General features: G+C 47.8%; 1 protein-coding gene across 2 annotated transcripts in view; it reads left to right on the forward strand.

The window, feature by feature from the left end:
* Positions 1-25,788, forward strand: part of ubac2 (UBA domain containing 2) — a 211,731-nt gene that overhangs the window by 136,431 nt on the left and 49,512 nt on the right. For both annotated transcript variants that reach the window (XM_078546034.1, XM_078546033.1), the window contains exon 7: positions 16,842-17,087. In XM_078546034.1, coding sequence (XP_078402160.1) covers positions 16,842-17,087 — 246 coding nt within the window. The remainder of the gene's footprint in view (positions 1-16,841; positions 17,088-25,788) is intronic.

Consider the following 25,788-nt stretch of genomic DNA (forward strand, 5'->3'; position numbering starts at 1 on the left):
CTTCAAAAAATGCAAATGCACGCTATCTCTCTTACATTATCAAAACTAGTACACATCAAAGCACCCAGACTAGCTGCCTTTAATCTAATTGAGACACACCCATAGACTAAACCTCTATTTTAAAAGAAACATTTTTCCAAAATATTATATACATTAATAGCTTCATGATAGTCATTAATATATATTGTAAATAATTGTGGCCCCAGCACTGATCCACACTGCTCCTCTCAGTCTCTCACTGTTAATGGTCCCGCTGCTCCTCTTGCACTCTCACTGTTAATGGACCTGCTGCTCCTCTCACACTCTCACTGTTAAAGGCCCCGCTGCCCCTATCTCTCTCTCGTTGTTAAAAGTCCCTCTGTCAATCTCCCTCTCTCTCTGTTAAAGACCCCTCTGCCCCTGTCTCTCTCTCGCTGTTAGAGGCCCCTCTGTCTCTCTCGCACTCTCACTGTTAAAGGCCTCACTGCTCCTCTCGCACTCTCTCATTGTTAAAGGCCCCGCTGCTCCTTTTGCTCTCTCACTCTCACTGCTAAAGGCCCCAATGCTCCTCTCTCACTCTCACTGTTAAAGGCCCCACTGCTCCTGTCGCACTCTCACTGTTAAAGGCCCCGCTGCTCCTCTCGCACTCTCACTGTTAAACGCCCCACTGCTCCTGTCGCACTCTCACTGTTAAAGGCCCCACTGCTCCTCTCGCTCTCTCACTGTTAAAGGCCCTGCTGCTCCTCTCGCTCTCTCACTGTTAAAGGCCCCACTGCTCCTGTCGCACTCTCACTGTTAAAGGCCACGCTGTTCCTCTCGCTCTCTCACTGTGAATGGCCCCATTGCCCCTCTCTCTCTCTCTCTCTGTGTTAAAGGCCCTTCTGCCCCACTCTCTCTCACTGTTAAAGGTCCCTCTATCCATCTCCCTCGCTCTCCGTTGAAGGTCCCTCTACCCCTCTCCCCCTCTCTCTGTTAAAGGCCCCACTGCTCCTCTCACACTCTCACTGTTAATGGCCCCACTGCTCCTCTCACACTCTCACTGTTAATGGCCCCGCTGCTCCTCTCGCTCTCTCACTGTTAAAGGCCCCGCTGCTTCTCTCGCACTCTCACTGTTAAAGGCCCCGCTGTTCCTCTCGCTCTCTCACTGTGAATGGCCCCATTGCCTCTCTCTCTCTCTCTCTCTCTCTGTGTTAAAGGCCCTTCTGCCCCTCTCTCTCACTGTTAAAGGTCCCTCTATCCATCTCCCTCGCTCTCCGTTGAAGGTCCCTCTGCCCCTCTCTCTGTTAAAGGCCCCTCTGCCCCTCTCCCCCTCTCTCTGTTAAAGGCCCCTCTGCTCCTCACTCTCTCACTGTTAAAGGCCCCACTGCTCCTCTCATACTCTCACTGTTAATGGCCCCGCGGCTCCTCTCTCTCTCTCTCTCGCTGTTAAAGGCCACACTGCTCCTCTCACTCTCTCACTGTTAGAGGCCCCGCTGCTCCTCTCGCACGCTCAATGTTAATGGACCCGCTGCTCCTTTCGCACTCTCACTGTTAATGGCCCCACTGATCCTCTAGGTCTCTCACTGTTAATGGCCCCACTGCTCCTCTCTCACTCTCACTGTTAATGGCCCCACTGCCCCTCTCAGTCTCTCACTGTTAAAGGCCCCACTGCCCCTCTCGCTCTCTCGCTGTTAAAGACCCCTCTGCCCCTCTCTCTCTCGCTATTAAAGGCCCCTCTGCCCCTCTCCCTTTCTCTCTGTTAAAGGCTCTGCTGCTCCTCTCAGTCTCTCACTGTAATTGGCCCCGCTGCTCCTCTCAGTCTCTCTCTGTTAAAGGCGCCACTGCTCCTCTCTCACTCTCACTGTTAAAGGCCCCACTGCTCCTCTCCCTCGTTGTTAAAGGCCCCGCAGCTCCTCTTGCGCTCACATTGTTAATGGCCCCGCTGCTCCTCTCTCTCTCTCACTGTTAAAGGCCCCTCTGCCCCTCTCCTCTCTCTTTTGAAGGTCCCTCTGCCCCTCTCTCTCTCTCTCTCGCTGTTAAAGGCCCCTCTGCCCCTCTCACTCTATCACTGTTAATGGCCCCTCTGCCCCTCTCAATCTCTCTCTGTTAAAGGCCCCTCTGCCCCTCTCACTCTCTCACTGTTAATGGCCCCTCTGCCCCTCTCACTCTCTCACTGTTAATGGCCCCGCTGCTCCTCTCACTCTCTCACCGTTAATGGCCCCTCTGCCCCTCTCACTCTCTCACTGTTAATGGCCCCGCTGCTCCTCTCACTCTATCACTGTTAATGGCCCCTCTGCCCCTCTCACTCTATCACTGTTAATGGCCCCTCTGCTCCTCTCGCTCTCTCACTGTTAATGGCCCCTCTGCCACTCTCACTCTCTCACTGTTAATGGCCCCGCTGCTCCTCTCGCTCTCACTGTTAAAGGCCCCACTGCTCCTCTCGCTCTCACTGTTAAAGGCCCCTCTGCCCCTCTCACTCTCTCACTGTTAATGGCCCCGCTGCTCCTCTCAGTCTCTCACTGTTAATGGCCCCGCTGCTCCTCTCAGTCTCTCACTGTTAATGGCCCCTCTGCTCCTCTCACTCTCTCACTGTTAACGGCGCCACTGCTCCTCTCACTCTCTCACTGTTAAAGGCCCCTCTGCCCCTCTCACTCTCTCACTGTTAATGGCCCCGCTGCTCCTCTCAGTCTCTCACTGTTAAATGCACCACTGCTAGTTTCACTGTCCCACTGTTAAAGGTCCCGCTGCTCCTCTTGCACACTCTCGCTGTTAATGGCACCACTGCTAGTCTCTCTGTCTCACTGCGAAAGGCCCCGCTGCCCCTCTCTCTCTCTCTCTCGCTGTTAAAGGTCCCTCTGCCCGTCTCCCTCTCTCACTGTTAAATGCCCCACTGCTCCTCTCATACTCTCACTGTTAAAGGCCCCGCTGCTCCTCTCTCTCTCTCTTTCTCGCTGTTAAAGGCCCCTCTGCCCCTCTCTCTCACTCGCTGTTAAAGGTCCCTCTGCCCCTCTCCCTCTCTCACTGTTAATGGCCCCGCTGCTCCTGTCATACTCTCAGTGTTAAAGACAACGCTGCTCCTCTCACTCTCTCGCTGTTAATGGCCCCGCTGCTCCTCTCGGTCTCTCACTGTTAATGGCCCCGCTGCTCCTCTCACTCTCTCACTGTTAATGGCACCACTGCTCCTCTCGGTCTCTCACTGTTAATGGCACCACTGCTCCTCTCGGTCTCTCACTGTTAATGGCCCCGCTGCTCCTCTCACTCTCTCACTGTTAATGGCCCCGCAGCTCCTCTCGCTCTCTCACTGTTAATGGCCCCGCTGCTCCTCTCGGTCTCTCACTGTTAATGGCCTAACTGCTCCTCTCGCACTGTCACTGTTAAAAACCCCTCTGTCCCTCTCTCTCTCGCTGTTAAAGGCCCCACTGATCCTCTCCCTCTCTCTCTGTTAAAGGACCCTCTGCCCCTCTCCCTCTCTCACTGTTAAAGGTCCCGCTGCTCCTCTCGCACTCTCACTGTTAATGGCCTCACTGCTCCTCTCGCACTCTCACTGTTAAAGACCCCTCTGCCCCTCTCTCTCTCGCTGTTAAAGGCCCCTCTGCCCCTCTCCCTCTCTCACTGTTAATGGCCTCGCTGCTCCTCTCAATCTCTCACTGTTAAAGGCCACACTGCCCCTCTCTCTCTCTCACTGTTAATGGCCTCGCTGCTCCTCTCAATCTCTCACTGTTAAAGGCGCCACAGCTCCTCTCTCACTCTCACTGTTAAAGGCCACACTGCCCCTCTCTCTCTCACTGTTAATGGCCCCGCTGCTCCTCTCTCTCTCTCTCTCTCGCTGTTAAAGGCCCCTCTGACCCCCTTCCTCTCTCTTTGTTAAAGGGCCCTCTGCCCCTCTCCCTCTCTCTTTGTTAAAGGGCCCTCTGCCCCTCTCCCTCTCTCACTGGTAAAGGTCCCGCTGCTCCTCTCGCTCTCTCACTGTTAAAGGCCCTACTGCTATTTTCACTGTCTCACTGTTAAAGGCCCCTCTGACCCCCTCCCTCTCTCTTTGTTAAAGGGCCCTCTGCCCCTCTCCCTCTCTCACTGGTAAAGGTCCCGCTGCTCCTCTCGCTCTCTCACTGTTAAAGGCCCTACTGCTATTTTCACTGTCTCGCTGTTAAAGGCCCCTCTGACCCTCTCCCTCTCTCACTGTTAAAGGCCCCGTTGTTCCTCTCGCTCTCTCACTGTTAATGGCCCCGCTGCTCCTCTCACACTCTCTCACTATTAAAGGCCCCGCTGCTCCTCTCGCACTCTCACTATTAATGGAGCCGCTGTTCCTCTCGCACTCTCACTATTAATGGAGCCGCTGTTCTTCTCGCACTCTCACTATTAATTGACCCGCTGTTCCTCTCGCACTCTCACTATTAATGGAGCCGCTGTTCCTCTCGCACTCTCACTATTAATGGAGCCGCTGTTCCTCTCGCACTCTCACTATTAATGGAGCCGCTGTTCCTCTCGCACTCTCACTATTAATTGACCCGCTGTTCCTCTCGCACTCTCACTATTAATGGAGCCGCTGTTCCTCTCGCACTCTCACTATTAATGGACCCGCTGTTCTTCTCGCACTCTCACTATTAATGGAGCCGCTGTTCCTCTCGCACTCTCACTATTAATGGAGCCGCTGTTCCTCTCGCACTCTCACTATTAATGGAGCCGCTGTTCCTCTCGCACTCTCACTATTAATGGAGCCGCTGTTCTTCTCGCACTCTCACTATTAATGGAGCCGCTGTTCCTCTCGCACTCTCACTATTAATGGAGCCGCTGTTCTTCTCGCACTCTCACTATTAATTGACCCGCTGTTCCTCTCGCACTCTCACTATTAATGGAGCCGCTGTTCCTCTCGCACTCTCACTATTAATGGAGCCGCTGTTCCTCTCGCACTCTTTCACTGTGAATGGCCCCGCTGCTCCTCTCTTACTCTCACTGTTAATGGCCCCATTGCCCCTCTCTCTCTCTCTCTCGCTGTTAAAGGTCCCTCTGTCCCTCTCCCTCTCTCTCCGTTGAAGGCTCATCTGCCCCTGTCTCCCTCTCTCTGTTAAAGGCCCCTCTGCCCCTCTCCCTCTCTCACTGTTAATGGCCCCGTTGCTCCTCTCACACTCTCACTGTTAAAGGCCCCGCTGCTCCTCTCTCTCGCTGTTAAGGGTCCCTCCGTCCCTCTCCCTCTCTCTCCGTTGAAGGTCCCTCTACCCCTCGCCCCCTCTCTCTGTTAAAGGCCCCTCTGCCCCTCTCTCTCTCTCGCTGTTAAAGGCCCCTCTGCCCCTCTCTCTCTCACTGTTAAAGGCCCCTCTGCCCCTCTCCCTCTCTCTCTTTTGAAGGTCCCTCTGCCCCTCTCACACTCTCTCTGTTAAAAGCCCCTCTGCCCCTCTCGCGCTCTCACTGTTAAAAGCCCCTCTGCCCCTCTCGCGCTCTCACTGTTAAAGGCCCCTCTGCCCCTCTCCCTCTCTCTCTTCTGAAGGTCCCTCTGCCCCTCTCACTCTCTCTCTGTTAAAAGCCCCTCTGCCCCTCTCGCGCTCTCACTGTTAAAAGCCCCTCTGCCCCTCTCGCACTCTCACTGTTAAAGGCCCCGCTGCTCCCCTCTCTCTCTCTCTCTCTCGCTCGCTGTTAAAGGTCCCTCTGTCCCTCTCCTCCTCTCTCTCTTAAAGGCCCCTCGCCCCCGTCTCTCTCTCGCTGTTAAAGGCCCCTCTGCCCCTCTCTCACTCACTGTTAAAGGCCCCTCTGCCCCTCTCCCTCTTTCAATGTTAATGGCCCCGCTGCTCCTCTCAGTCTCTCACTGTTAATGGCCCCGCTGCTCCTCTCAGTCTCTCACTGTTAAAGGCCCCTCTGCCCCTCTCTGTCTTGCTGTTAAAGGCCCCTATGCTCTACCCCTCTCTCTCTCTCTCTCACTGTTAAAGGTCCTCTGCCCCTCTCCCTCTCTCTCTGTTAAAGGCCCTTCTGCCCATCTCGCTCTTTCACTGTTAAAGGCCCCTCTGCCTCTCTTGTTCTCTCACTGTTAAAGGCCCCTCTGTCCCTCTCCCTCTCTCACTGTTAATGGCCCCGCTGCTCCTCTCAGTCTCTCACTGTTAAATACCCCGCTGCCCCTCCCTCTCTCTCTCTCTCTCGCTGTTAAAGGCCCCTCTGTCCCTCTCTCTCTTGCTGTTAAAGGCCCCTATGCTCTACCCCTCTCTCTCTCGCTGTTAAAGGTCCCTCTGCCCCTCTCCCTCTCTCTCTGTTAAAGGCCCTTCTGCCCCTCTCGCTCTCTCACTGTTAAAGGCCCCTCTGCCCCTCTCCCTCTCTCACTGTTAATGGCCCCGCTACTCCTCTCAGTCTCTCACTGTTAAAGGCCCCGCTGCTCCTCTCACTCTCTCACTGTTAAAGACCCCGCTGCCCCTCCCTCTCTCTCTCGCTGTTAATGGCCCCGCTGCTCCTCTCGCTGTCTCACTGTTGAAGGCCCCACTGCTCCTCTCCCTCTCTCACTATTAACGGCGCCGCTGCTCCTCTCATAATCTCACTGTTAAAGGCCCCACTGCTCCTCTCGCACTCTCACTGTTAAAGGCCCCACTGCTCCTATCTCTCTCTCTCTCGCTGTTAAAGGCCCTGCTGCTCCTCTCGCTCTCTCGCTGTTAAAGGTCCCCCTTCCGTTCTCCCTCTCTCTCTCTTAAAGGCCCCTCTGCCCCTCTCCCTTTCTCACTGTTAATGGCCCCACTGCTCCTCTCATACTCTCACTGTTAGCCACGATGCTCCTCTCGCACTCTCTCGCTGTTAATGGCCCCACTGCTAGTCTCACTGTCTCACTGTTAATGGACCCGCTGCTCCTCTCGCTCTCTCACTGCCAAAGGCCCCGCTGCTATTTTCACTGTCTCACTGTTAAAGGCCCCGTTGCTCCTCTCGTACTCTCACTGTTAAAGGCGCCACTGCTCCTCTCGCTCTCTCACTGTTAAAGGCCCCACTGCTCCTCTCGCTCTCTCACTGTTCAAGGCCCCACTGCTCCTGTCGCACTCTCACTGTTAAAGGCGCCACTGCTCCTCTCGCTCTCTCACTGTTAAAGGCCCCACTGCTCCTCTCGCTCTCTCACTGTTCAAGGCCCCACTGCTCCTGTCGCACTCTCACTGTTAAGGGCCCCACTGCTCCTCTCAGTCTCTCACTGCTAAAGGCCCCGCTGCTCCTCCTGCTCTCTCAATGTTAATGGACCCGCTGCTCCTCTCGCACTCTCACTGTTAAAGGCCCCATTGATCCTCTCTCACTCTCACTGTTAATGGACCCGCTGCTCCTCTTGCACTCTCACTGTTAAAGGCCCCTCTACCCCTCTCCCTCTCTCTCTGTTGAAGGCCCCTCTGCTCCTCTTGCACTCTCACTGTTAAAGGCCACACTGCTATTTTCACTCTCTCACTGTTAAAGGCCCAATTGCTCCTCTGGCTCTCTCACTTTTAATGGCCCCACTGCTCCTCTCATACTCTCGCTATTAAATGCCCCGCTGCTCCTCTCGCTCTCTCAATGTTAATGGACCCGCTGCTCCTCTCTCACTCTCACTGTTAAAGGCCCCTCTACCCCTCTCCCTCTCTCTCTGTTGAAGGCCCCTCTGCTCCTGTTTCTCTCTCACTGTTAAAGGCCCCTCTGCCCCTCTCGCACTCTCACTGTTAAAGGTCCCTCTGTCCCTCTCTCTCTCTCGCTGTTAAATGCCCCTCTGCCCCTCTCTCTCTCTTGCTGTTAAAGGCACCGCTGCTCCTCTCGCTCTCTCACTGTTAAAAGGCTCACTGCTCCTCTCGCACTCTCACTGTTAAAGGCCCCATTGATCCTCTCTCACACTCACTGTTAATGGACCCGCTGCTCCTCTCTCACTCTCACTGTTAAAGGACTCATTGCTCCTCGTGCTCTCTCACTGTTAATGGACCCGCTGCTCCTCGTGCTCTCTCATTGTTCACTGTGTGACAACACTGGCAGCAGTCACAACACTTCAAATGTATTTCACTGGCTGTGAAGCACTTTTGGATACCCTAAGATTGTGAAAGTTGTTTCAAAATGCAAACTCTTTCTTTTCTCTGACTTTGCAATAGTGTTTCTGATTTTCCTTTTCTAAACTGTTTAATGCCTTATACTCCTCAACTAAATTCCATGCCGCTCACCTTTTAAGGCTGTGTTTTCTTCTGACTCAATCCTCGGTGCAAAGAATCAGCTTCATGCCTCTTTTCAGTACTGCCTGCAGTGACTGAATGTTGTGGTGGCTGGTATTGGACCCAGTGATCCAAGTGTAATCTCAGTAGCGTAGCCTATAATTTCAGCATGATGTCCTCAGGCTTTTACCTTGCTGACTATTTTAAGAGCCAAGGCTGTGATCTTGGGCTCTGTATCACTGCTGATGCCAGTACAGCAGAAGCAATGAAGCCTTAAAATGGCATGGTGCTGGGCTGCCAGTCACTTCCAATTTGCCCTGCCCAGCTCCTCATGCTTGGCAAGAGTGCTAATGTGCCAGCCATGTGAGAACATAATGTACATGTCCACCGAACACCTATGCTAGTCTCTCTCAGTTGAACATGCACCAGGTGCATTCCCCCCACACCCCCTATATTTACTTAAAGGGCCAGGAATCCGCCTTGCAGGTAAAGTAGGTTTGAATAATGCTGAGGCAAGGTTGGTGGAGATGTTGTGGCTTGTTTTGGCAGTTTTGTGGTCAGCAGCTGCATTCATTTAGGGAGGCCAAAGGATTTGGTCACACAAGTCTGCAGAAAGTATAGGCTGTGGTTGCATTGCCTCTGGGTCTGCAGCATGACTGACAAATTGAGCAGAGGCTGCCAATAGGGAGGAAGACAAGGACTCTACGCTGAAGACCGTACCCAGCTCCGGTTTCTCAACAGCACTTCTCTTATTTCCACCTAACCAAGGTATTACCTGAGGTGACTCAAGTTCAACAAGATGATCACAGAATCACGCCACCTTCTTCAACATGACCTGGAGTCTCGCACCACAGCCCGTGGCCATAAAGGTCACATTGGCATTGAACTTCTTTGCATCCAGATCTTTCCAGACAAGAATGGGCAACCTGTCCAGCATATCCTAGTATGCATCTGAGAGGTGACTGAGGCCATCTGTGGCAGCAGGGAGAGGCAGGATGAGAGGACACGTGGCTTTGCCAGGGTAGTGGGATTCCAGGTGGTGCAGGGTGTAATCAGCTGCAAGTGTGTGGCTCTGCGGGCCCTCCCATGTCAATGGGGAAAGATACAGGAATTGTGACAGCTGCCACTCAATCGAGTTGGTGTGCGGCCACCACGTTGTATAATGTTGGTGAATGCCTGCCATCCAGGCAGGATCCACGATGTATTCATTCTGAGGCATTCAGTTGTTGCTAACATCTTCAGGCCTCCACAGAGTATCAGAGGGTGGCATCTCGAGGACAAAGCAGTATGACTTGGAATCATGGCTTTGGCCTAGGGGAAAGTAACAAACAGAATAGAAAGAGAGTAAAGGTGGTGATATAATTCAAGGTAGGATAGAATGACTACTTAGCCAAGGTACTGGAGAACTGCCAATGCTTATGGAGTCATTCCCCAGCACTTGCAGGAGACAAAGAGAAGATGGGACACCATTGGAAGGAATTTGTGTGTTTCCAGACCCTAGTTCATTTTTCAACAGTATACTTTCACAGGGAACCATTCGGATGGACTTTCATTTATCAGGGCCTCTCTGCGTGCTTTTATTATCTCAGATTCAACTATTCCAAAACTCCTCTAGCCAGCTTCCCATTTTTCCCCCTCTGTGAAGCTCTGCTACCTGTATCCTGACTTATACCAAGTCTCGTTCACCCATCAGCCATGAGCTCACTGACCTACATTGGCTTCCAGACTGGCAACGCCCCAAGTTCGAAATTCAAATATTTTTGTTCAAAACCCCTACATGGCCTTGCCCCTCCGAATCTCCATAACCTCCTTCAGCCCTACAATCGTCTGAGATCTCTGTGCTCCTCCATTTCTGGCCACTTGAGCATCCCCCATTGACGGCCGTACATTCAGCTACTTGGGTCCCAAGTTTTGCAATTCCCTCCCTAAACCTCTCCGCCTCTCAACCCCACCCCCCCTCCTCCCCCTCCCTCATCCTCTTCGGCCAAACTTTTGGTCACCTGTCCATATATTTCCTTATATAGCTTGTTTGATAATGCTCCTGTGAAGTGCCTTGGGATGTTTTACTGCATTAAAGGCACTGTATAAATGCAAATTGTTATGTGAAAGTTGTGCATGATTAAACCATCCAATTGATTCAACTACTTCACAAATTTTATTTATGTCTGTGAGATGGCTGTGGGCTAATAGATCATCAGATAATAAGATACCCTTGTTAAGTTTATGTAGGCAACTAAGCTGCAAACTAAGCACTGGAGTCAGACTAAGACACTCAGGCTCTTGTCCTCCACTGTGTTTGGCTGAGGATTTGAAAACCATTCCCTGGTGCTCCAGTAATGGAAATATTAAGAGATTGGACACCAACACATGGAGGGAGAGAAGAAGAAGACTGACCAAAAGCTTTGTTGAGCAAAACGGGGGTTTGAGAAGGCTTTCGTGATGAAGGGGAGAAAACGAAGAGACAAAGAGGTTGAAGGAGGGCATTCGCGAGAGCAAGGCAGAGGCAGGTGAAGGTTATGTCACTGGTGATGGTTCACAGGGAAGGTGGGTGTTCTGCACAAAAGTTCAGAATCAGAAGGTTAAAAGGGTGTGGGGCTGAAGGGTCAGCGGTTTCTTAGATAGGTGAGACAAGATCATTATTAAGTAATACTTCATTCCAAAGTTCTCCCATTTTGTATTGAAAACTGGACTGATTCATTAAAAGAAACGGTTGGCTGTTTTATCAGGACCGACCATGCAAGGCCATTCCTTGACTTCAGCTGTAGTACATTGGGCAGGGAGTAACTTTGTTGAATGCAGTGAAGCTCGCCTGGAGCTGAAATATAATGAAATGGTAACACAATTTCCATGAGCCTTTGTTTAAGCATAAAATGGCAATGTTCAACAAAATTCACTTGGCTAGATTTTACATTCAATAAAATTACTTTAAAGTCACAGCCCACGTGTTGTAACTGAAATTCTTACTGCTTTTGGATGAAGTTGGAACGATGTTGAGAAGATGAGTGAGTTGCACGCATGGACACAAACTCTCTTGTTTAACACGTGCATTGAACAATTTTTAAGCTTCTAAGGTCTGAGTCTTGACTTTCAGCCGTCTCAGGAAATCACACCACCTCATGTTTCCATTGAAAGGAAGTATCACTTTGTCACTTGCACAGCTCAAAAGCCTTTGATAGACATTAAGCATTTTTTTTATTTTAAAAAACTGTGCTTTAGATAAATGTGCTTTGAAATATAGATAATAAAATGATGCCTTTTTAAAGATTGCTGAGAACCAATGTTCCCTATAACTTCTGTTTTCTGTGCAATGCCTAGCTGGTTGCGCTTTATGGTCCCTTTAAGACTGACATAGGACTGTTCATGTACACATACATGTGCAGTCCCTCTGCAGCACATTCCCAATTGCTGCACAGCTGCGCACCCATGCAGCTTCGAGGAAACATTTTTGAGGACCTGTTTTCCTAATTTTTTTTTTTGCTTTTCGTGGAATCACAGAATCCATCAGCAGAACATGAGACCATTCTGCCCATCATTCCCTTGTGCTGGATCTCTGAAAGAGTTATCCAATTAGTCCCACCTCCGCTCGTTCCCCATGGTCCTGCAATTTTCAAATCTTTAACCAATTCTCTTTTGAAAGTTACTTTGACCAATCTGTTGAATGAGTGGGGCCAGTGTTGGGTGCACAAGTTCCATGCCATTAGGGGAGTTCTTGGGAATTAAATCAATGATCAAATCAGTCAGCACTCCCTGCTCACATTTTTTTGGGCTTAAATAACAGAGTTTTAGTTTTACAATGGCTGCAACCTACACCTACATCTAAGGATAGATATTCAGACTTCATACCTGTGGCCAAGCATCTGGACAACTCCACAGGCTTGAGGTGAAAAAAACACAGGCAACATTCATGTCATACTTGCACTCACAGTTGTACCTCACTATGACTGAAGTTACTAAAAACCTACTCTGAATGCTAATGGTGAGAATGAAATTCTGGGTGCTTTTTAATACTCTATGTTTATATTTAAGGTGCACTTTAAGTTTTTGAATGCATCCATATGATTGTTGGCTTGCTCTGGCCGCCTTGTACACCTGAATCTTAGAGTGCTAAAGCTTTCTGCTTAGAGTGGAAACTATCAGCATTTACCTGAAGCACCAGTTATACCTGTAGGCAGCGTAATAAGTGGGTAATTTTCATTTTGAATCTGTCATTCTGACATTGGATGACTGGAGACCACATTCTTGTTGACCTCCCTGCAGGTACAGACACTGATGTCACTGCACAAGCCCCTGAGAGCCAGTTCTGAAAGTATAGAAGGTTCAGCAACCTAAAGCCCCCACCCTGCCTTTCCTAACATCAAAGGACTGTTCTGATAAAAGTACATGCATTTTTGTCTTAGCAGTAAAGCTTTTCCTTCACAACTGCTGGTATACTCACTCTCCTTCACTGTCTAAAACTAAGGTCAGTTACACCTCAGTGGTTGGTGCTCAAACTCTGAGTCAGAAGCTTGTGGGTTCAAGTCTGTCTCCACATCAGACAAAATCCAGGCTGACACTCCCAGTGCAATATCGACGGAGTGCTGCACTGACAGAGATGCCATCTTCTGCAAAAGCTTTAAAACGAGTCCCCATTTGCCCTGTCAGCTGGATGTAAAACATCCCACAGCACTATTCAATGATGTGCTGGCAACTTATCCTGGTTAATATTTATCCCTCAACCAACATCACGAAAACAGATTATCTGGCCGTTACTGCTTCGCTGTTTGTGGGAGCTTGCTATGCACAAATTGGCTGCTAAGATTTCCTACATCACAACAATGGTTGTACTTTACAAGAACTTCATTGGCTGTAAAGCATGTCCCAATATCATTAAAGTCGCTGTATAAGTGCCATTTCTTTCCTTTCTGTCTTTATTTGTGAGCTAATGCCTGTTTGAAGTGGTGCAGATAACACAGGATGGGCACATCATTCCCATATGACTGGGCTGGACATCAGCTGCTATTAAAGGACATTCAAGGTGCTGAACAAGTTGGGATCTCATGAGAGTGGACAATGTTGGGAATAGAATGTTTGTTCTTTGCAGCGTGCGACAGATAACACTGAATTGAGTTAAGCAGTGGGACAGATGTGATGCATAGCTGCCCTTGAATATTTCTGAGACCCAGCCTTTGAAGAGCCTTTATACGAGATTGGCGTACATTGGTTGGCATGTTTGGCTCTATAGGCAGTTAACTAGATACCAGAAATGAAAGTGCAATAGGTTTTGTTCACTAATTATAGCTGGCAAAAGGGGATGTAGATGAATAATGAGACCGAGTGGGTCGTTCTTCAAAGTGCAAAACATCAGCTGACTGAATCTGAGAACAATGAATGAGAGTTGAAGAAAAATCATCTGGGAAGTTAATAGCCAATGGCGAATTGTACAAGTGTAAAGGATGGATTTCTGTTTCAGTTTTTTTTTTGAGTGGGGACAGGAATTTTGCGGAGCTTTACTCAGGAGTATAAATAAGTGGAGCCTGGCCCTTGATCAGTTTGATTTTTCTTTTACTGAAGCCATTAGAAGGAGCTGACCAAAAGGCATTTAACATTCCCCGGGTTATTCATGAGGCAATCCAAGCTCCGCCCTCAGGGTTAAATTTGAACCCAGGAACTGAGTGTGCAGTGTTCGTATTCTGCCATCTCATCATTATGTCTGGTTTTGTTTCTTGTTAAGGTGCATCCTCAGTAGAGTAGGATTGTACTACAATTCTGCAGTACTTACACCTTATATTTGTAAAAAAACAGTCTTCCGTCTTGTGAGATGATGGTTTGCGATTTGGTGATCAACTTTGTGTTGAACATTGCCTAGTGTGGCTCAGGAGCCCCACTCTGGCATGACAGCCTCTGCCACATTTGCTACAGATGAAGACAGTGGACTGAGAACATGCAGGATCCCCTGGGCCCTCTTATCGACCAGCTGAGTTTTCCATTTCTCCTCACCTCTTCCAATGCCCCACCAAATAGTCAGCCATCAGAAGTCATGGCCATCCGCAACTGCCTCCCAGTTGCCTGTGTCGATGCCCGCCATCTTCATATCTCGCTTGCAGGTGTCCCTCTAACAGAGGTATCGATGTTCAGCAGGTCATGACCTAATGACCAGCTCGCTCTGCAGAATGTCTTTGAGTATATGGCTGAAATCCATCCAATGAATATGACCAAGGCATCGCAGATATTAATAGATTAATAATGAATAATGAATGTATGCAGATGGAACTAACTTACTGCAGAGCCAAAAGATCCACAGTCAACATGATCTTCTTAGACTAGCAGCTGCAGGAGAAATGCCGTGAACAAAGGAAACCACTATATATTGCCTTCATTGACCCCACCAAAGCACTCGACCATCTGAGCAGAGATGGCATCTTCAATAGCGCAGTGCTCCCTAGTACGGCATTGGAGTTTCAGTCTAGATTTCTGTGCTCAAGTCCTGGAGTGGGACTTGAACCCACAACCTTTTGACCCAGAGGCAAGAGTGCTGCCAGTTGAGCCACAGCTGAGACACCTTTTTTCAACTTGTCCTGCCACCTTCAAAGACTTGTGTACATTCACCCCCAGGTCTGCCTTTTCCTACGCCTCTAAACTTGTACCATTAGATTAATATTACCTCACCTTATTCTACCTACTAAAATCTATCACTTCACACTTCTCTGTATTAAATTTCACTGCCGTGTGCCTGCTTATTTCACCAAGTCTGTTAGGTCCTCCTGAAGTCATTACTATTCTCATTGCTTACTACATCTCATAGTTTGTTTCATCTGCAAATCAGGTCGCAAATATATATCAAAAAGAGAAGTGGTCCTGATACTGATACCTGGGTAACACCACAGAGTAACCTCCATTGGTTCTGGGAAGCAACCAACTCTCTGCTTTCAGTACTCTAGTCAGTGATGTACCGACAGTGCCACTGTCTTTTTAATCCCATTGACATTAATTTTGCTAATAAGACTATTATGTGGCACTTCATCAAACGAGTTTTGAAATTCCATATATATATCAACCGCACTACCCTTGTCAACCTCTACATTAAAGAACACGATCAAGTTAGTCAAACACCATTTAGCTTTAACAAATCAGTGTTGACTTTAATTTTGCCCTGGATTATTGCCCCTGAAAGGTTTGCCACTTCTCACATTAGGCTGATCCTTTATATGCCTCTTTCTAATATGGAGACCGGAACTGGTATAGTACTGAGTGTGATCTAACCAAGGTTCTATACAAATTTAACATAACTTCTCTGCTTTTAAATTCTATTTCTCTAGAAATGAACCCCAATGCTTTGTTTGCATTTTTATGGCTTTGTTAATCTGCGTTATTACATGTAATGCTTTGTGAAGTTGTACCGTCAGATCCTCTTATTCCCACGTAAACTCTTACTTTCCTTGGAGCAAATGGCATTCCTATTCCTTCATGCCTACCTATATTGAATTTAATTTTCCATTCCCCCCCTCCCCCACAAATATTCCTGAACACTGTAGTATAATGGGGGAACAGTGGAAAGTAAAGGGCAAGGGGCTTGCCATGGCAAAGGGACAAGTTTAACCTTTTCAAAAACGCCCTAGATGCCTGCTGGAACAGTGCAGCCAAATTCTTGGAACTGAGCCATCTATATCTGGTCTCGCCAAGTGTGGTGCTGGGGAGGGACATGAATGGCATGAAAACAACAAAAATAAAAATTCACAAATTGCTGCTCATGATTCATTTTTTTTTATTGCATTGAGACTTGTTCTATTTTTTTTAAAGATGAGCCATATAACAAAGTTCTTTGCTTTTTAAGGAAACATTTTAATATAAAAACTATAATAACGCCAAAGAATTAGTACAGAAAAGGAATAAAAAATACAATCATAGTAGGAACAACTTCAATTGGCTGCATCCCATTTAAACAAGTACTGAGGGTTTGTAAATGCATTAGCAAGCACATTCTGGGAATCATTTTAACTCCCAAACTACATGGGTTTGGGTTGACTCAGGTTGTAACAATTTTTTTTTAAATTAAATTTTAACAATTTATAAATTGTTAACAATTTTAAAAGTCTCAAATCCAAAACTAATCCACCTCCAACCTTCCTACTTCTAAGTTCAATGGAGACTGGACGGGGGATGGGCAAACAACCCGCTCCCAGGAGACAGGGTACTCGTTTAAATATTTTAATTGTGTGCGCCTCAGAGTTCATCTCTGTTCCAGGTTTAGCCCTGGTCAGCCTGTTTCTCAGCCTTGGGAAACCCAGCATTTAAAGGCAGGTGACTCCTGTTTGATGGAAGAAGTAAATTCTTTTCCAGCACTGCTTGTGGTCCAAGAAGAGCAGAAGTGCTTCCTCCCAACCTCCCCCCAATTTAGTCTGCTTTCCCCTCTCTTCCAGAGCATGCACGCCACTCCCCACAATCACCAATTTCCCCATCCTTGCCCTCGGCTTCTCTCCAACTCCACGCAATCATCCCCAGGTTTTCTAAAGCTGTGCTTTATCTTGGTATCTGGCTGGTTTCTGGGCAGGGACCCTCCTGGGGGAAAAAAACATGCCCAAGACTCCACAGTATTTGTGGACCTTTTGACCAGTGCTTCCCCCTTTCTGTTTAGAAATACCGTTCCAGTAAAGATCAGGGCCTAATTGTCTGTCACTCCATTAGTCTAGGGACATTACTGAAAGCAGGATCGTTGTTATGTGCTATTGCCTGAGATCTAACGCGTGTACTTTTACTATTTGCTAATTACCTTTTCCTTTTGCTCCTTTGCAGTTTTCTGGAATTGTTTACCACTACAATGTGCTGAAGGTGCAGCAATTACTTAGTGTACCAAAGTGGGTAACCAAATGTGCCTCGTTTACCCTTGAACCCCTCTTCTCATCTGCTGATCCCACCCATGAGACCCCCATAGGAATGGGCGCAACCCTGGAAATTCAGAGACAACAGAGGATGGAACTGCTGGATCAGCAACTCATGCTGGCTCAGCTTAACCAGAATAACAGACGACATCGATGGCAGGTAACAATCTTGAACCGCTGCAGTCCATGTGGTGTAGGTACATCTACAGTGCTGTTAAGGAGAGAGTTCCAGGATTTTGACCCAGCAATAGTTAAAAAAAGGGGAATATAATACCAGTCAGGATGGCATCTGACTTGATGGGGAACTTTCAGATGGTGATGTTCTTAATACTCTTGTCCTTCTAGATGGTAGAGGTCATGTGTTTGGAAGGTGCATTAGAGCTACTAGAATTTACAACACACAAACAGGCCATTCGGCCCAACTGGTCCGTGCTAGTGTTTCTTCTCCACATGAGCCTCCTCCCACCCTTTTCATCTCACCCTATCAGCATATCCTTCTATTCCTTTCCCCCTCATGTGTTTCTCCAGCTTTCCTCTAAATACATTTATGCTGTTCACCTCAACCACTCCCATGGTAGCAAGTTCCATATTCTCACCACTCTCTGGGTGAAGAAGTTTTTCCTGAATTCGGTATTAAACTTATGAGTGATTATCATGGGCCGTAACCTCCAATTAGCGTTGGAAAGTGCTGGCGTGCAGAAGTGAGAAGAAATAAATACCTTCTTACCTGGTCTTGAAAATAACGTTGACATTTCGGTTCGCCGAAGCAGCTTGGGGCCTGCATCAAAAGACTCCTCGCAGGCCCCAGCGAAGTCTAGATCCAGCACATTCAAGGAGACCACACCCCCTTTTTTTATGGCACTAGCTGCTGTAAAGCAGGTAAGTTTAAAGGGCTAGGGAAATTGACAGGCCAGGGGAAGGTAAAGTGTCTAAGGTAAGTAAATAGGATTTGGGCGTTGAGGGGGTGTGGGAGGTTGGTGGTAGTCCTGGGATTATAAGACCATAAGACATAGGAGCAGAAATTAGGCCATTCGGCCCATCGAGTCTGCTCCGCCATTCAATCATGGCTGATAAGTTTCTCAACCCCATTCTCCCCATAACCTTTGATCCCCTTACCAATCAAGAACCTATCTATCTCGGTCTTAAATACACTCAATGACCTGGCCTCCACAGCCTTCTGTGGCAATGAATTCCATAGTTTCACCACTCTCTGGCTAAAGAAGTTTCTCCTTATCTCTGTTCTAAAAGGTCTTCCCTTTACTCTGAGGCTGTGCTCTCGGGTCCTAGTCTCTCCTATTAATGGAAACATCTTCCCCACGTCCAGTCTACCTGCATATTGAAATCCCCCATGATCACTGTAACCTTGCCTTTCTTAAACACCTTTTCTATATCCTGATGTATCTTGTGCCCCACATCCTGACTACTGTTCGGAGGCCTGTACATAACTCCCATTATGGTGTTTTTACCCTTGCGGTTCCTCAACTCTACCCACACAGATTCTACATCATCTGACCCTACTTCATTTCTTGCTATCGATTTAATTTAATTTCTTACTAACAAAGCAACCCCACCCCCTCTGCCAACCTGCCTATCTTTTCGATAGGATGTATATCCTTGGATATTTAGCTCCCAGTCCTGATCCCCTTGCAGCCATGTCTCCCTGATGCCCACCACATCATACCTGCCAATTTCAATCTGCGCCACAAGCTCATTTACATTATTTCGTATACTGCGTGCATTCAGATACAACACCTTCAGTCCTGTATTTCCCATCCCCTTTCTCATTGTCGTCCCTTTATCTGATGTGCTTGAAGTTAGATTCCTAGCCCTTTCCAAACACTCTGTCCTATTTTGTGTTCTGGAGACTTTAATAGCCTCTCCTGGGCTCTCCTTTCTTTTCAGTTTTTTCATAATTTTCCATGAAGTTGAATCCACCCCCCCACATGCTAACCTGCTGCTTTGTTTCCCATTAGTCATACTTCTTGAAGTTTTACACTTCCCTCCCCCCACGCACTTTCTAGTTTAAAGTCCTGTTGACCATCCTATTTACCCTTTTCGCTAGAACATTGGTCCCAGATCGGTTCAAGTGGAGACCGTCCCAACGGTACAGATCCCTCCTATTCCAATACTGATGCCAGTGCCCCACGAAATGGAACCCCTCTTTCCCCCACCACTCCTTTAGCCATGTGTTTACTTCCCTTATTCTCGTGTCCCTATGCCAATTTGCACGTGGGGCTCGGGTAGTAATCCGGAGATTATAACCTTTGAGGACCTGTTCTTTAATTTAGTTCCTAGTTCCTGATAATCCCCAAACAGTTCCTCTTTCCTAGTCTTACCTATGTTATTTGTCCCGACATGGACCACAACAACTGGATCCTCCCCCTCCCTCTCCAATATCCTTTCAAGCCGGTCAGAGATGTTCCTCACCCTGGCACCGGGCAGGCAACATACCATGCGGGACTCTCGATCCTGCTTACAAAGGAAGCTATCAGTTCCCCTAATTATAGAATCCCCTGCAACTACCACTTGTCTTTTTGCTCCCCCCTCTTGAATGGCCTCCTGTGCCACGGTGCTGTGGTCAGCTGGCTCATCCTTCCTACAGCCCTGTTCCTCATCCACACAGGGAGCAAGTACCTCGTACCTGTTGGACAAGGTCAAGAGCTGAGACTCCTCTGTTCCTGAACACAGGATCCCTCTACCTGCCTCACTTGCAGTCACACCCTGCTGACCCTGACCACTGACCGGACTTGAGGTACTTACTCTACCGGGTGTGACCGCCTCCTGATACAAAGCATCAAAGCATCCAGGTAACTCTCCCCCGCCCGGATGTGCCGCAGCGTCCGGAGCTCTGACTCCAGCTCATCAATTCTGAACCGGAGTTCCTCCAACAACGAACACTTGCTGCAGATGTGGTCACTGCGGCTCACAATGGGATCTGTCAGCTCCCACATCATACAGCTACAGCACATCACCTGCCCAGCCATCTCTACTTAGATAATTAATTTATTAATTAGCTTTGCAGTGTTTTTTTTTTCAAATTTGGTGCAGATTTCCTACCAACCAATCAGGTCACAGCTTTCCTGTGACGTCACTTTTTCAGTTTTGGCTTCAGTTACTCTGTGCCCCGAGGTCATCTCCTCCCTCCAAGTCTGCTCCCTAGAGACAAGGCCGCGAATCCCCGAGGTAAGCTAGATTTATACTCACCACTCCGGTGCTCCTCCCTTCGAGTCTGCTCCCTGGAGACAAGGCCGTGAATCCCCAAGGTAAGCTAGATTTATACTCACCACTCCAGTGCTCCTCCCTCTGAGTCTGCTCCCTGGATTTACTCACCAATCAGCTGCTTTTTCTTTAAAATCCACTTTCAGAAGTGTGTCCCTCGCAGGTCTGGTGCACTCCTGAAGGCACTGCGTCTTCCTCTCTCTTTTTTTTAGGTTTGAGGAAGAGGGAGGGATGGAAACATTACAGCAATGTAATGTTTGGGGCTATTCCGTTCTTTGACAGTGGGTCCTCCTCGATTCCCTCCTGAGTCGCGGTGGCTGTGATGACTTCTCCCAGAATGCTTCAGTCACTTCTCACCAGCGCCCTCTGTTGGATGTCCTTCCTCCTGTTGAGTGCAAGAGTCCTTCTCCTCGATTCCCTCCTGAGTCGTGGTGGTGAGGTGGTGCCAGGTTTGAGGAGTGGAGTGGTGGTGGTCCGGTGGGGTGGGGTGAGGTGTGGTGGTCCGGTGGGGCGGGGCGGGGTGGTCCGAGGTCTTGGGGCGGTCTGAGGCCTTAGGGCTGGGGAGGGGGGGCGGAAGTCCAGGGGTTGGTTGAACCAAGGTAGGGTCGGGGGTGGGGGGAGGGAGGGGCGGGGTCTGAAGTTGGAGGGGGTGGAGGTCGGGTGGGGGTGGGGTCCAAGGTTGGCGGGAGCATCTGAGGTTGAGGGGGGAGGGGAGATGGGAGGCGTCGTGGGGGGTTCGGGGATGTGGGGTAGTCCTATGGGGTCCTTACAATATTTACTTGGAAGTTAGAAGAGGTTTTAATTCTTCTAATATTTTCTGGGCCAGGATTTCCCAGTTGGGGTGGCGGGGCCTGCTCGCCAACATATAAAATGATGCGGAATTACTTCAGGGGAACTCCCGACCTCATCCCGCCCCATTTCAATTTTCAGGTAGGCGGGGGCGCAGCAAAATCAGCTGTGCACCCGCCGACCTGTCAATGGCCAATTGAGGCCATTGACAAAGTCATTAAAGTAATTAGTGGACCTGCCCGTCCAATCTGAAGGTTGGCGGGCATTAGAAAAAGCATGAAATCTCATCCACAGGCGGGATGAGGTTTCATGTAGGTTTTTTAAAAATGTAATAAAAGTGTATTTGAAAGTGATGGACATGTCCCAACTCATGTGACAGTGTCAGGGAAATTTTTTTTTTCATTTTTAAGATTTTGAATGTGGAGCTGATCTCCCTGAGGCAGCGCTTAGCCTCAGGGAGATGAGTCGCTCTTTCATGCGCATGCGCGGAAGAGCGCACTCTCGGCTCAGGGAATCTCCCCCCCGCCCGCACAGGGAGCACATAACGCTTCCTGGCAGACACCACGCTGGGCAGGCCTTAATTGGCCCGCCCACATAAAATTGGGGGTGCCGATCGGAGGCGCGCCTCCATGCGCCCGCTCCTAAACTCTCCCCTCCCCTCCGACAGGGGGACAGTTCTGCCCATGGGTAACTATTGGTGTAACCCCTGCGGAACCATCCGCAGTTTGTGGTTTAAATCGCATTTTTGGATGGTCCCCAGTGCAGCGCAATTGTCCAGAGGAAGTGTGCACTTCTGGGCAATTGCCGTGCAAACCCTTACCTGGGAACTTGCCAGAGGGATTCTCCAGCGCATCTTTGGGGTACTCCCCAAATCCAACGCTGGGGAGCGCGGAAGTTACCATATGTTAATGGTCCTAGTTTTGGATGGAAACAAATTTTAAAAGTAAGGTCACTGGATGTGGAGATATTGCTTTCAAAACCATGTAGCACGATGATCATTTAGGAAAGTAATGTTCATGAGATAATTCACAAATGTAATTTTGTAGTCTTTTCCACTAAGCTCAGCTCAGAAATGACCTTATGTTTAAGGTAAATCATAACACTTTCACACCATTTCTGAGTTCACTTTTTCCACTTTCACCATCTAATCCCTCCTCCCGTGCCAGTGCAGTAGCCCTCCCACACCTTCTTTTCAACCAGGCTGTCATATTTTGTACGTGGCAACGATTTGCATCGCCCACACAGAAACCTGTTTCAACTGATAACAGACAATGCATATAAAACCTGACATTCTGCCATTTCTTTTTGTGGATTGACACTTTAAACAATCTAATGATGCAGCAATATTAATTGTGATGATATTGATATTAAATGGAACTTGCAGCACAGAAATGGGCCATTCAGCCACACTGGTCCATGCTGGTATTTATATTCCATGTTGACCCACTTCCTTTCCTGCTTCGTCTCACCCTATCAGCATAAAGGAGCCAACCTTCCAGTTGATACTTATGACCCCCCCTCTCCCATATAAACAGAATCCAGAAGTGCCAATGTATTGAATCTTGCAATTGTCATAAATGCTGTGACCATGATCATTTATTGCGTATGAATTGAATGGAAATAAGTAAATAACTATCTAATTCTTTCCACCTTATGTGGCTAGCCTCCCCTTAAGTTTATCGACTCACTTCAACCATGCCCTGTCATAGCGAGTTCCGCATTCTTACCACTTTCTGGGTAAAGAAATTCCTTCTTGATTTATTAGTGACTCTCATATTTATGGCCCACTGTTTTGGTCTCCCCACAAGTGAAAACATCATCTTTCCATCTATTTTTTCAAATCCTGTATAATTTTAAATGTTTCTATCAGGTGACTCCTCCCCGCACACTTCAACCTTCCTTCATCTACAGGAAAGAACCCCAGCCTTTTCAAGCTTTTACTGATAGTTTTACCCTCTCAGTTCTGATATCAGCCTTGTAAATGTTTTTGAACATCCTCTACATCATCATTATAATATGGAGATCAGAACCATGCATAGTATTCTAAGATTTATCGAACCCAGATTCTGAATTAACCAAGTTTAACATGGCTTCTATGTTTCAGTTAGATTTAATACTCCTTTTAAAAATTCTGTAGAGAATGGTGTAAACATAGTTCCATAAAGTTAAAAGGCAAAATACTGCAGATGCTAGAAACTTAAAGCTACAACAGGAAATGCTGGAAACACTTGAGGGGAAACTGTAGAAAGCGGAAGGCAGGGTGAAATATTTAGATATTAGAGCTCTTTGCCAGAATTTGATAAGTATCATACAGTTGTTGAGCTTCTATTGATTTTATACTATCCTGTATTAACAACTAAAGTGGATATAAACAGCAATTTTCATATGGTGATCAGCACTTATGGTGCGATTGTTTTCTTGTCCTTTCCATTTGCAAAGACTGCCCAGTTCCATCCCCATGGCATTACCCATCTCTGTCCTTGCTTCAGCACATCTGTTGCTGAACCCCTCACCCTTGCCTTTGTTACCTCTATTCCAGTGCTTCCCTGTCTGGTTTCCCACTTTATACCCTCTGTAAACTTGAGCTGATCTAAAACTCTGTTGCTCGTATTCTCATTTACCCATCACCCCTGTGCTCGCTGACCTACACTAGTTTTCGGTCAAGCAAGGTCTAAGTTAGCCTCGTGTTCAAATCTCCCCATGGTCATGCCTCTCCTTATCTTTGTAACCTCCTCCAGCTTGGCCACCCTCTGAGATCTCTGCTTTTCTGGCCTGTTATGCATCCCTGATTTTCTTTGCCCAATGTTAGGAGTCATTCCCTCAGCTGCCTGGGCCATAATCTCTTGAATTCCCTCCCTAAACCTCACTGCCTACCTCACTTTTTTCTTTAAGACACTGTTTAAGACATCATTTTGACCCATCTCCTTGTATGACTTGTGTCAGAATTTGTTTGATAATGTTCCTATGAAGTGCCTTGGAATGTTGTATTATGTTACAGGCACTGTATTAATAGAAGTTGTTGTTGATAATGCAGACACAGTCAAATTGTCCCTCCCTAAATCATTTGCATTTTCTGTCACTTCTAGGGATCATCATGCATTAGTTATTCTGACCAGTTTTGTGCTCGTCTCCCTGTTGTCTTCACGCTCTTTGATATAACTGGTGAACACCTAATGTATTGCTCAGTGCTCACTGCTACCTTAAACATATCTGCACCTCCTCTTCATGATGAAATTGCCAGCCTCAATTCCTGAGTGTGTTACTCGGGAAGTGAGGCTGCTAAATTTAGCAGGAAGAAGAGGTGCAGAACTGTTTAAAAGCAGAAAATGCTATAAAAACTCAGCAGGCCAGGCAGCATCTGTGGAGAGAAGCAGAGTTAATGTTTCAGATCAATGACCCTTCAGGTTCAGGGAACTGGCATTTCTTAAGCACTTTTCACAGCCTCAGGATGTTGCAGAGCATTTTACAATAAAGTACTTTTGAAATGTGGCCACTGTTGTAAAATAGGAAACGCTGCAGGCAGTTTGCAGAAGCTTTTACAGATAGCAATGTGATAGCAACAAGATAATCTGCTTTTTGTAATGTTGGTTGAGAGGTAAATATTGGCCAGGACACTGGGAGAACTCCATTGCTCTTCTTCAAAATATGTCATGAGATCTTTTATGTCCACTTGAGAAGACCTTGGTTTTACATCTTGCCTGAAAGATGGCACCTCCAGCAGTGCAGCACTCCTTCACTTAAGCAATGGGAGTTTCTGCCTGGATTTTTATGTGAATGTCTCTAAAGGCAGGAGCTATTCATTGAGTCACCACTGACACAAATGAAAAGTGCACATAGACAATTTTGATTTAAATGCTTTGTGTAATGGTGGTGAACAGATGGCTGGATTTCCCAGGGAGGCAGATGACATGGGAGGAAATAGGAGAAGTTTTTGAGGATGTGAAATTGAGAGGTTTTGGGCTGGACTAGAAGAGCTGTGGAGCCTATTATTGTTCCTGTATTTTACTCATTCCCATGAGATAGGAACAAAGATTGGGGGTCAGTCAAACAGCAGATAACAGAGGACATGAGAAGAAACCTCTCCCAAGCTCCACCTTTAAATGTGCAAAACCCGCCAATTGTGTAACCTTTATTTTCTTTGCATTCGTCCCTCTATGTCTCCCTATTTCGGTCCCTTGTTGCCCTCTATGTTCCCCCCAAATTATATCCCAGCTAGAAACCAGTAACTCAGGGAAGGAAGAAGATTGACAGAGGGGGAAAGATTAGACTATGGAACTATTGTGTTAAACTACTAACTGTGTCGGAGGCAGTCTTGTGGCACTGTGGGTGGTGTCTTAGCCTCTGAGTCAGAAGCTCCGGGTTCAAGCTCCACCCCAGGACTTGATGGCCAAGGAAGGCGCATCCATAACGCGGCCAAACAGGTTGAGTATCAACCTGCAAATCTTTCCAACACATGCCAATGGCAGTAAGAGTGGGAGAGATTCCTGGTCAGCCATGTGATGGAAAGAAAGTTGGAACCTCTACCATAGCTCCGGACTACAACTAGCATGTAAAAGTGCACGTTGCCACAGCAATTCGGGCTCCCTGAGTGAACTGTAACACACCACCAGCCACTAACTGTGTTATAAATCTCATCCTACATTTTTAACAGAGTTTATTGTGAAGCCTACACTGGCAGCCTTTTATGTAGCAGTCCTCAGGTAGAAGAATGCACCAGCACTTCACAAAGAAAGTGGACTGGGCAGTGACTAAGACATTGCCAAGAGTGGGAGCTCAGTATTTGCAGTGCATGAGTTTTTAGGAAGCTTGTGAAGGATTGGACAGGTGTAGGAAGGCAAAGTGGTTTTGGAAAG

The sequence above is a fragment of the Cetorhinus maximus genome, chromosome 7, assembly GCF_964194155.1.
Source record: "Cetorhinus maximus chromosome 7, sCetMax3.hap1.1, whole genome shotgun sequence".
Lineage (NCBI taxonomy): Eukaryota > Metazoa > Chordata > Chondrichthyes > Lamniformes > Cetorhinidae > Cetorhinus > Cetorhinus maximus.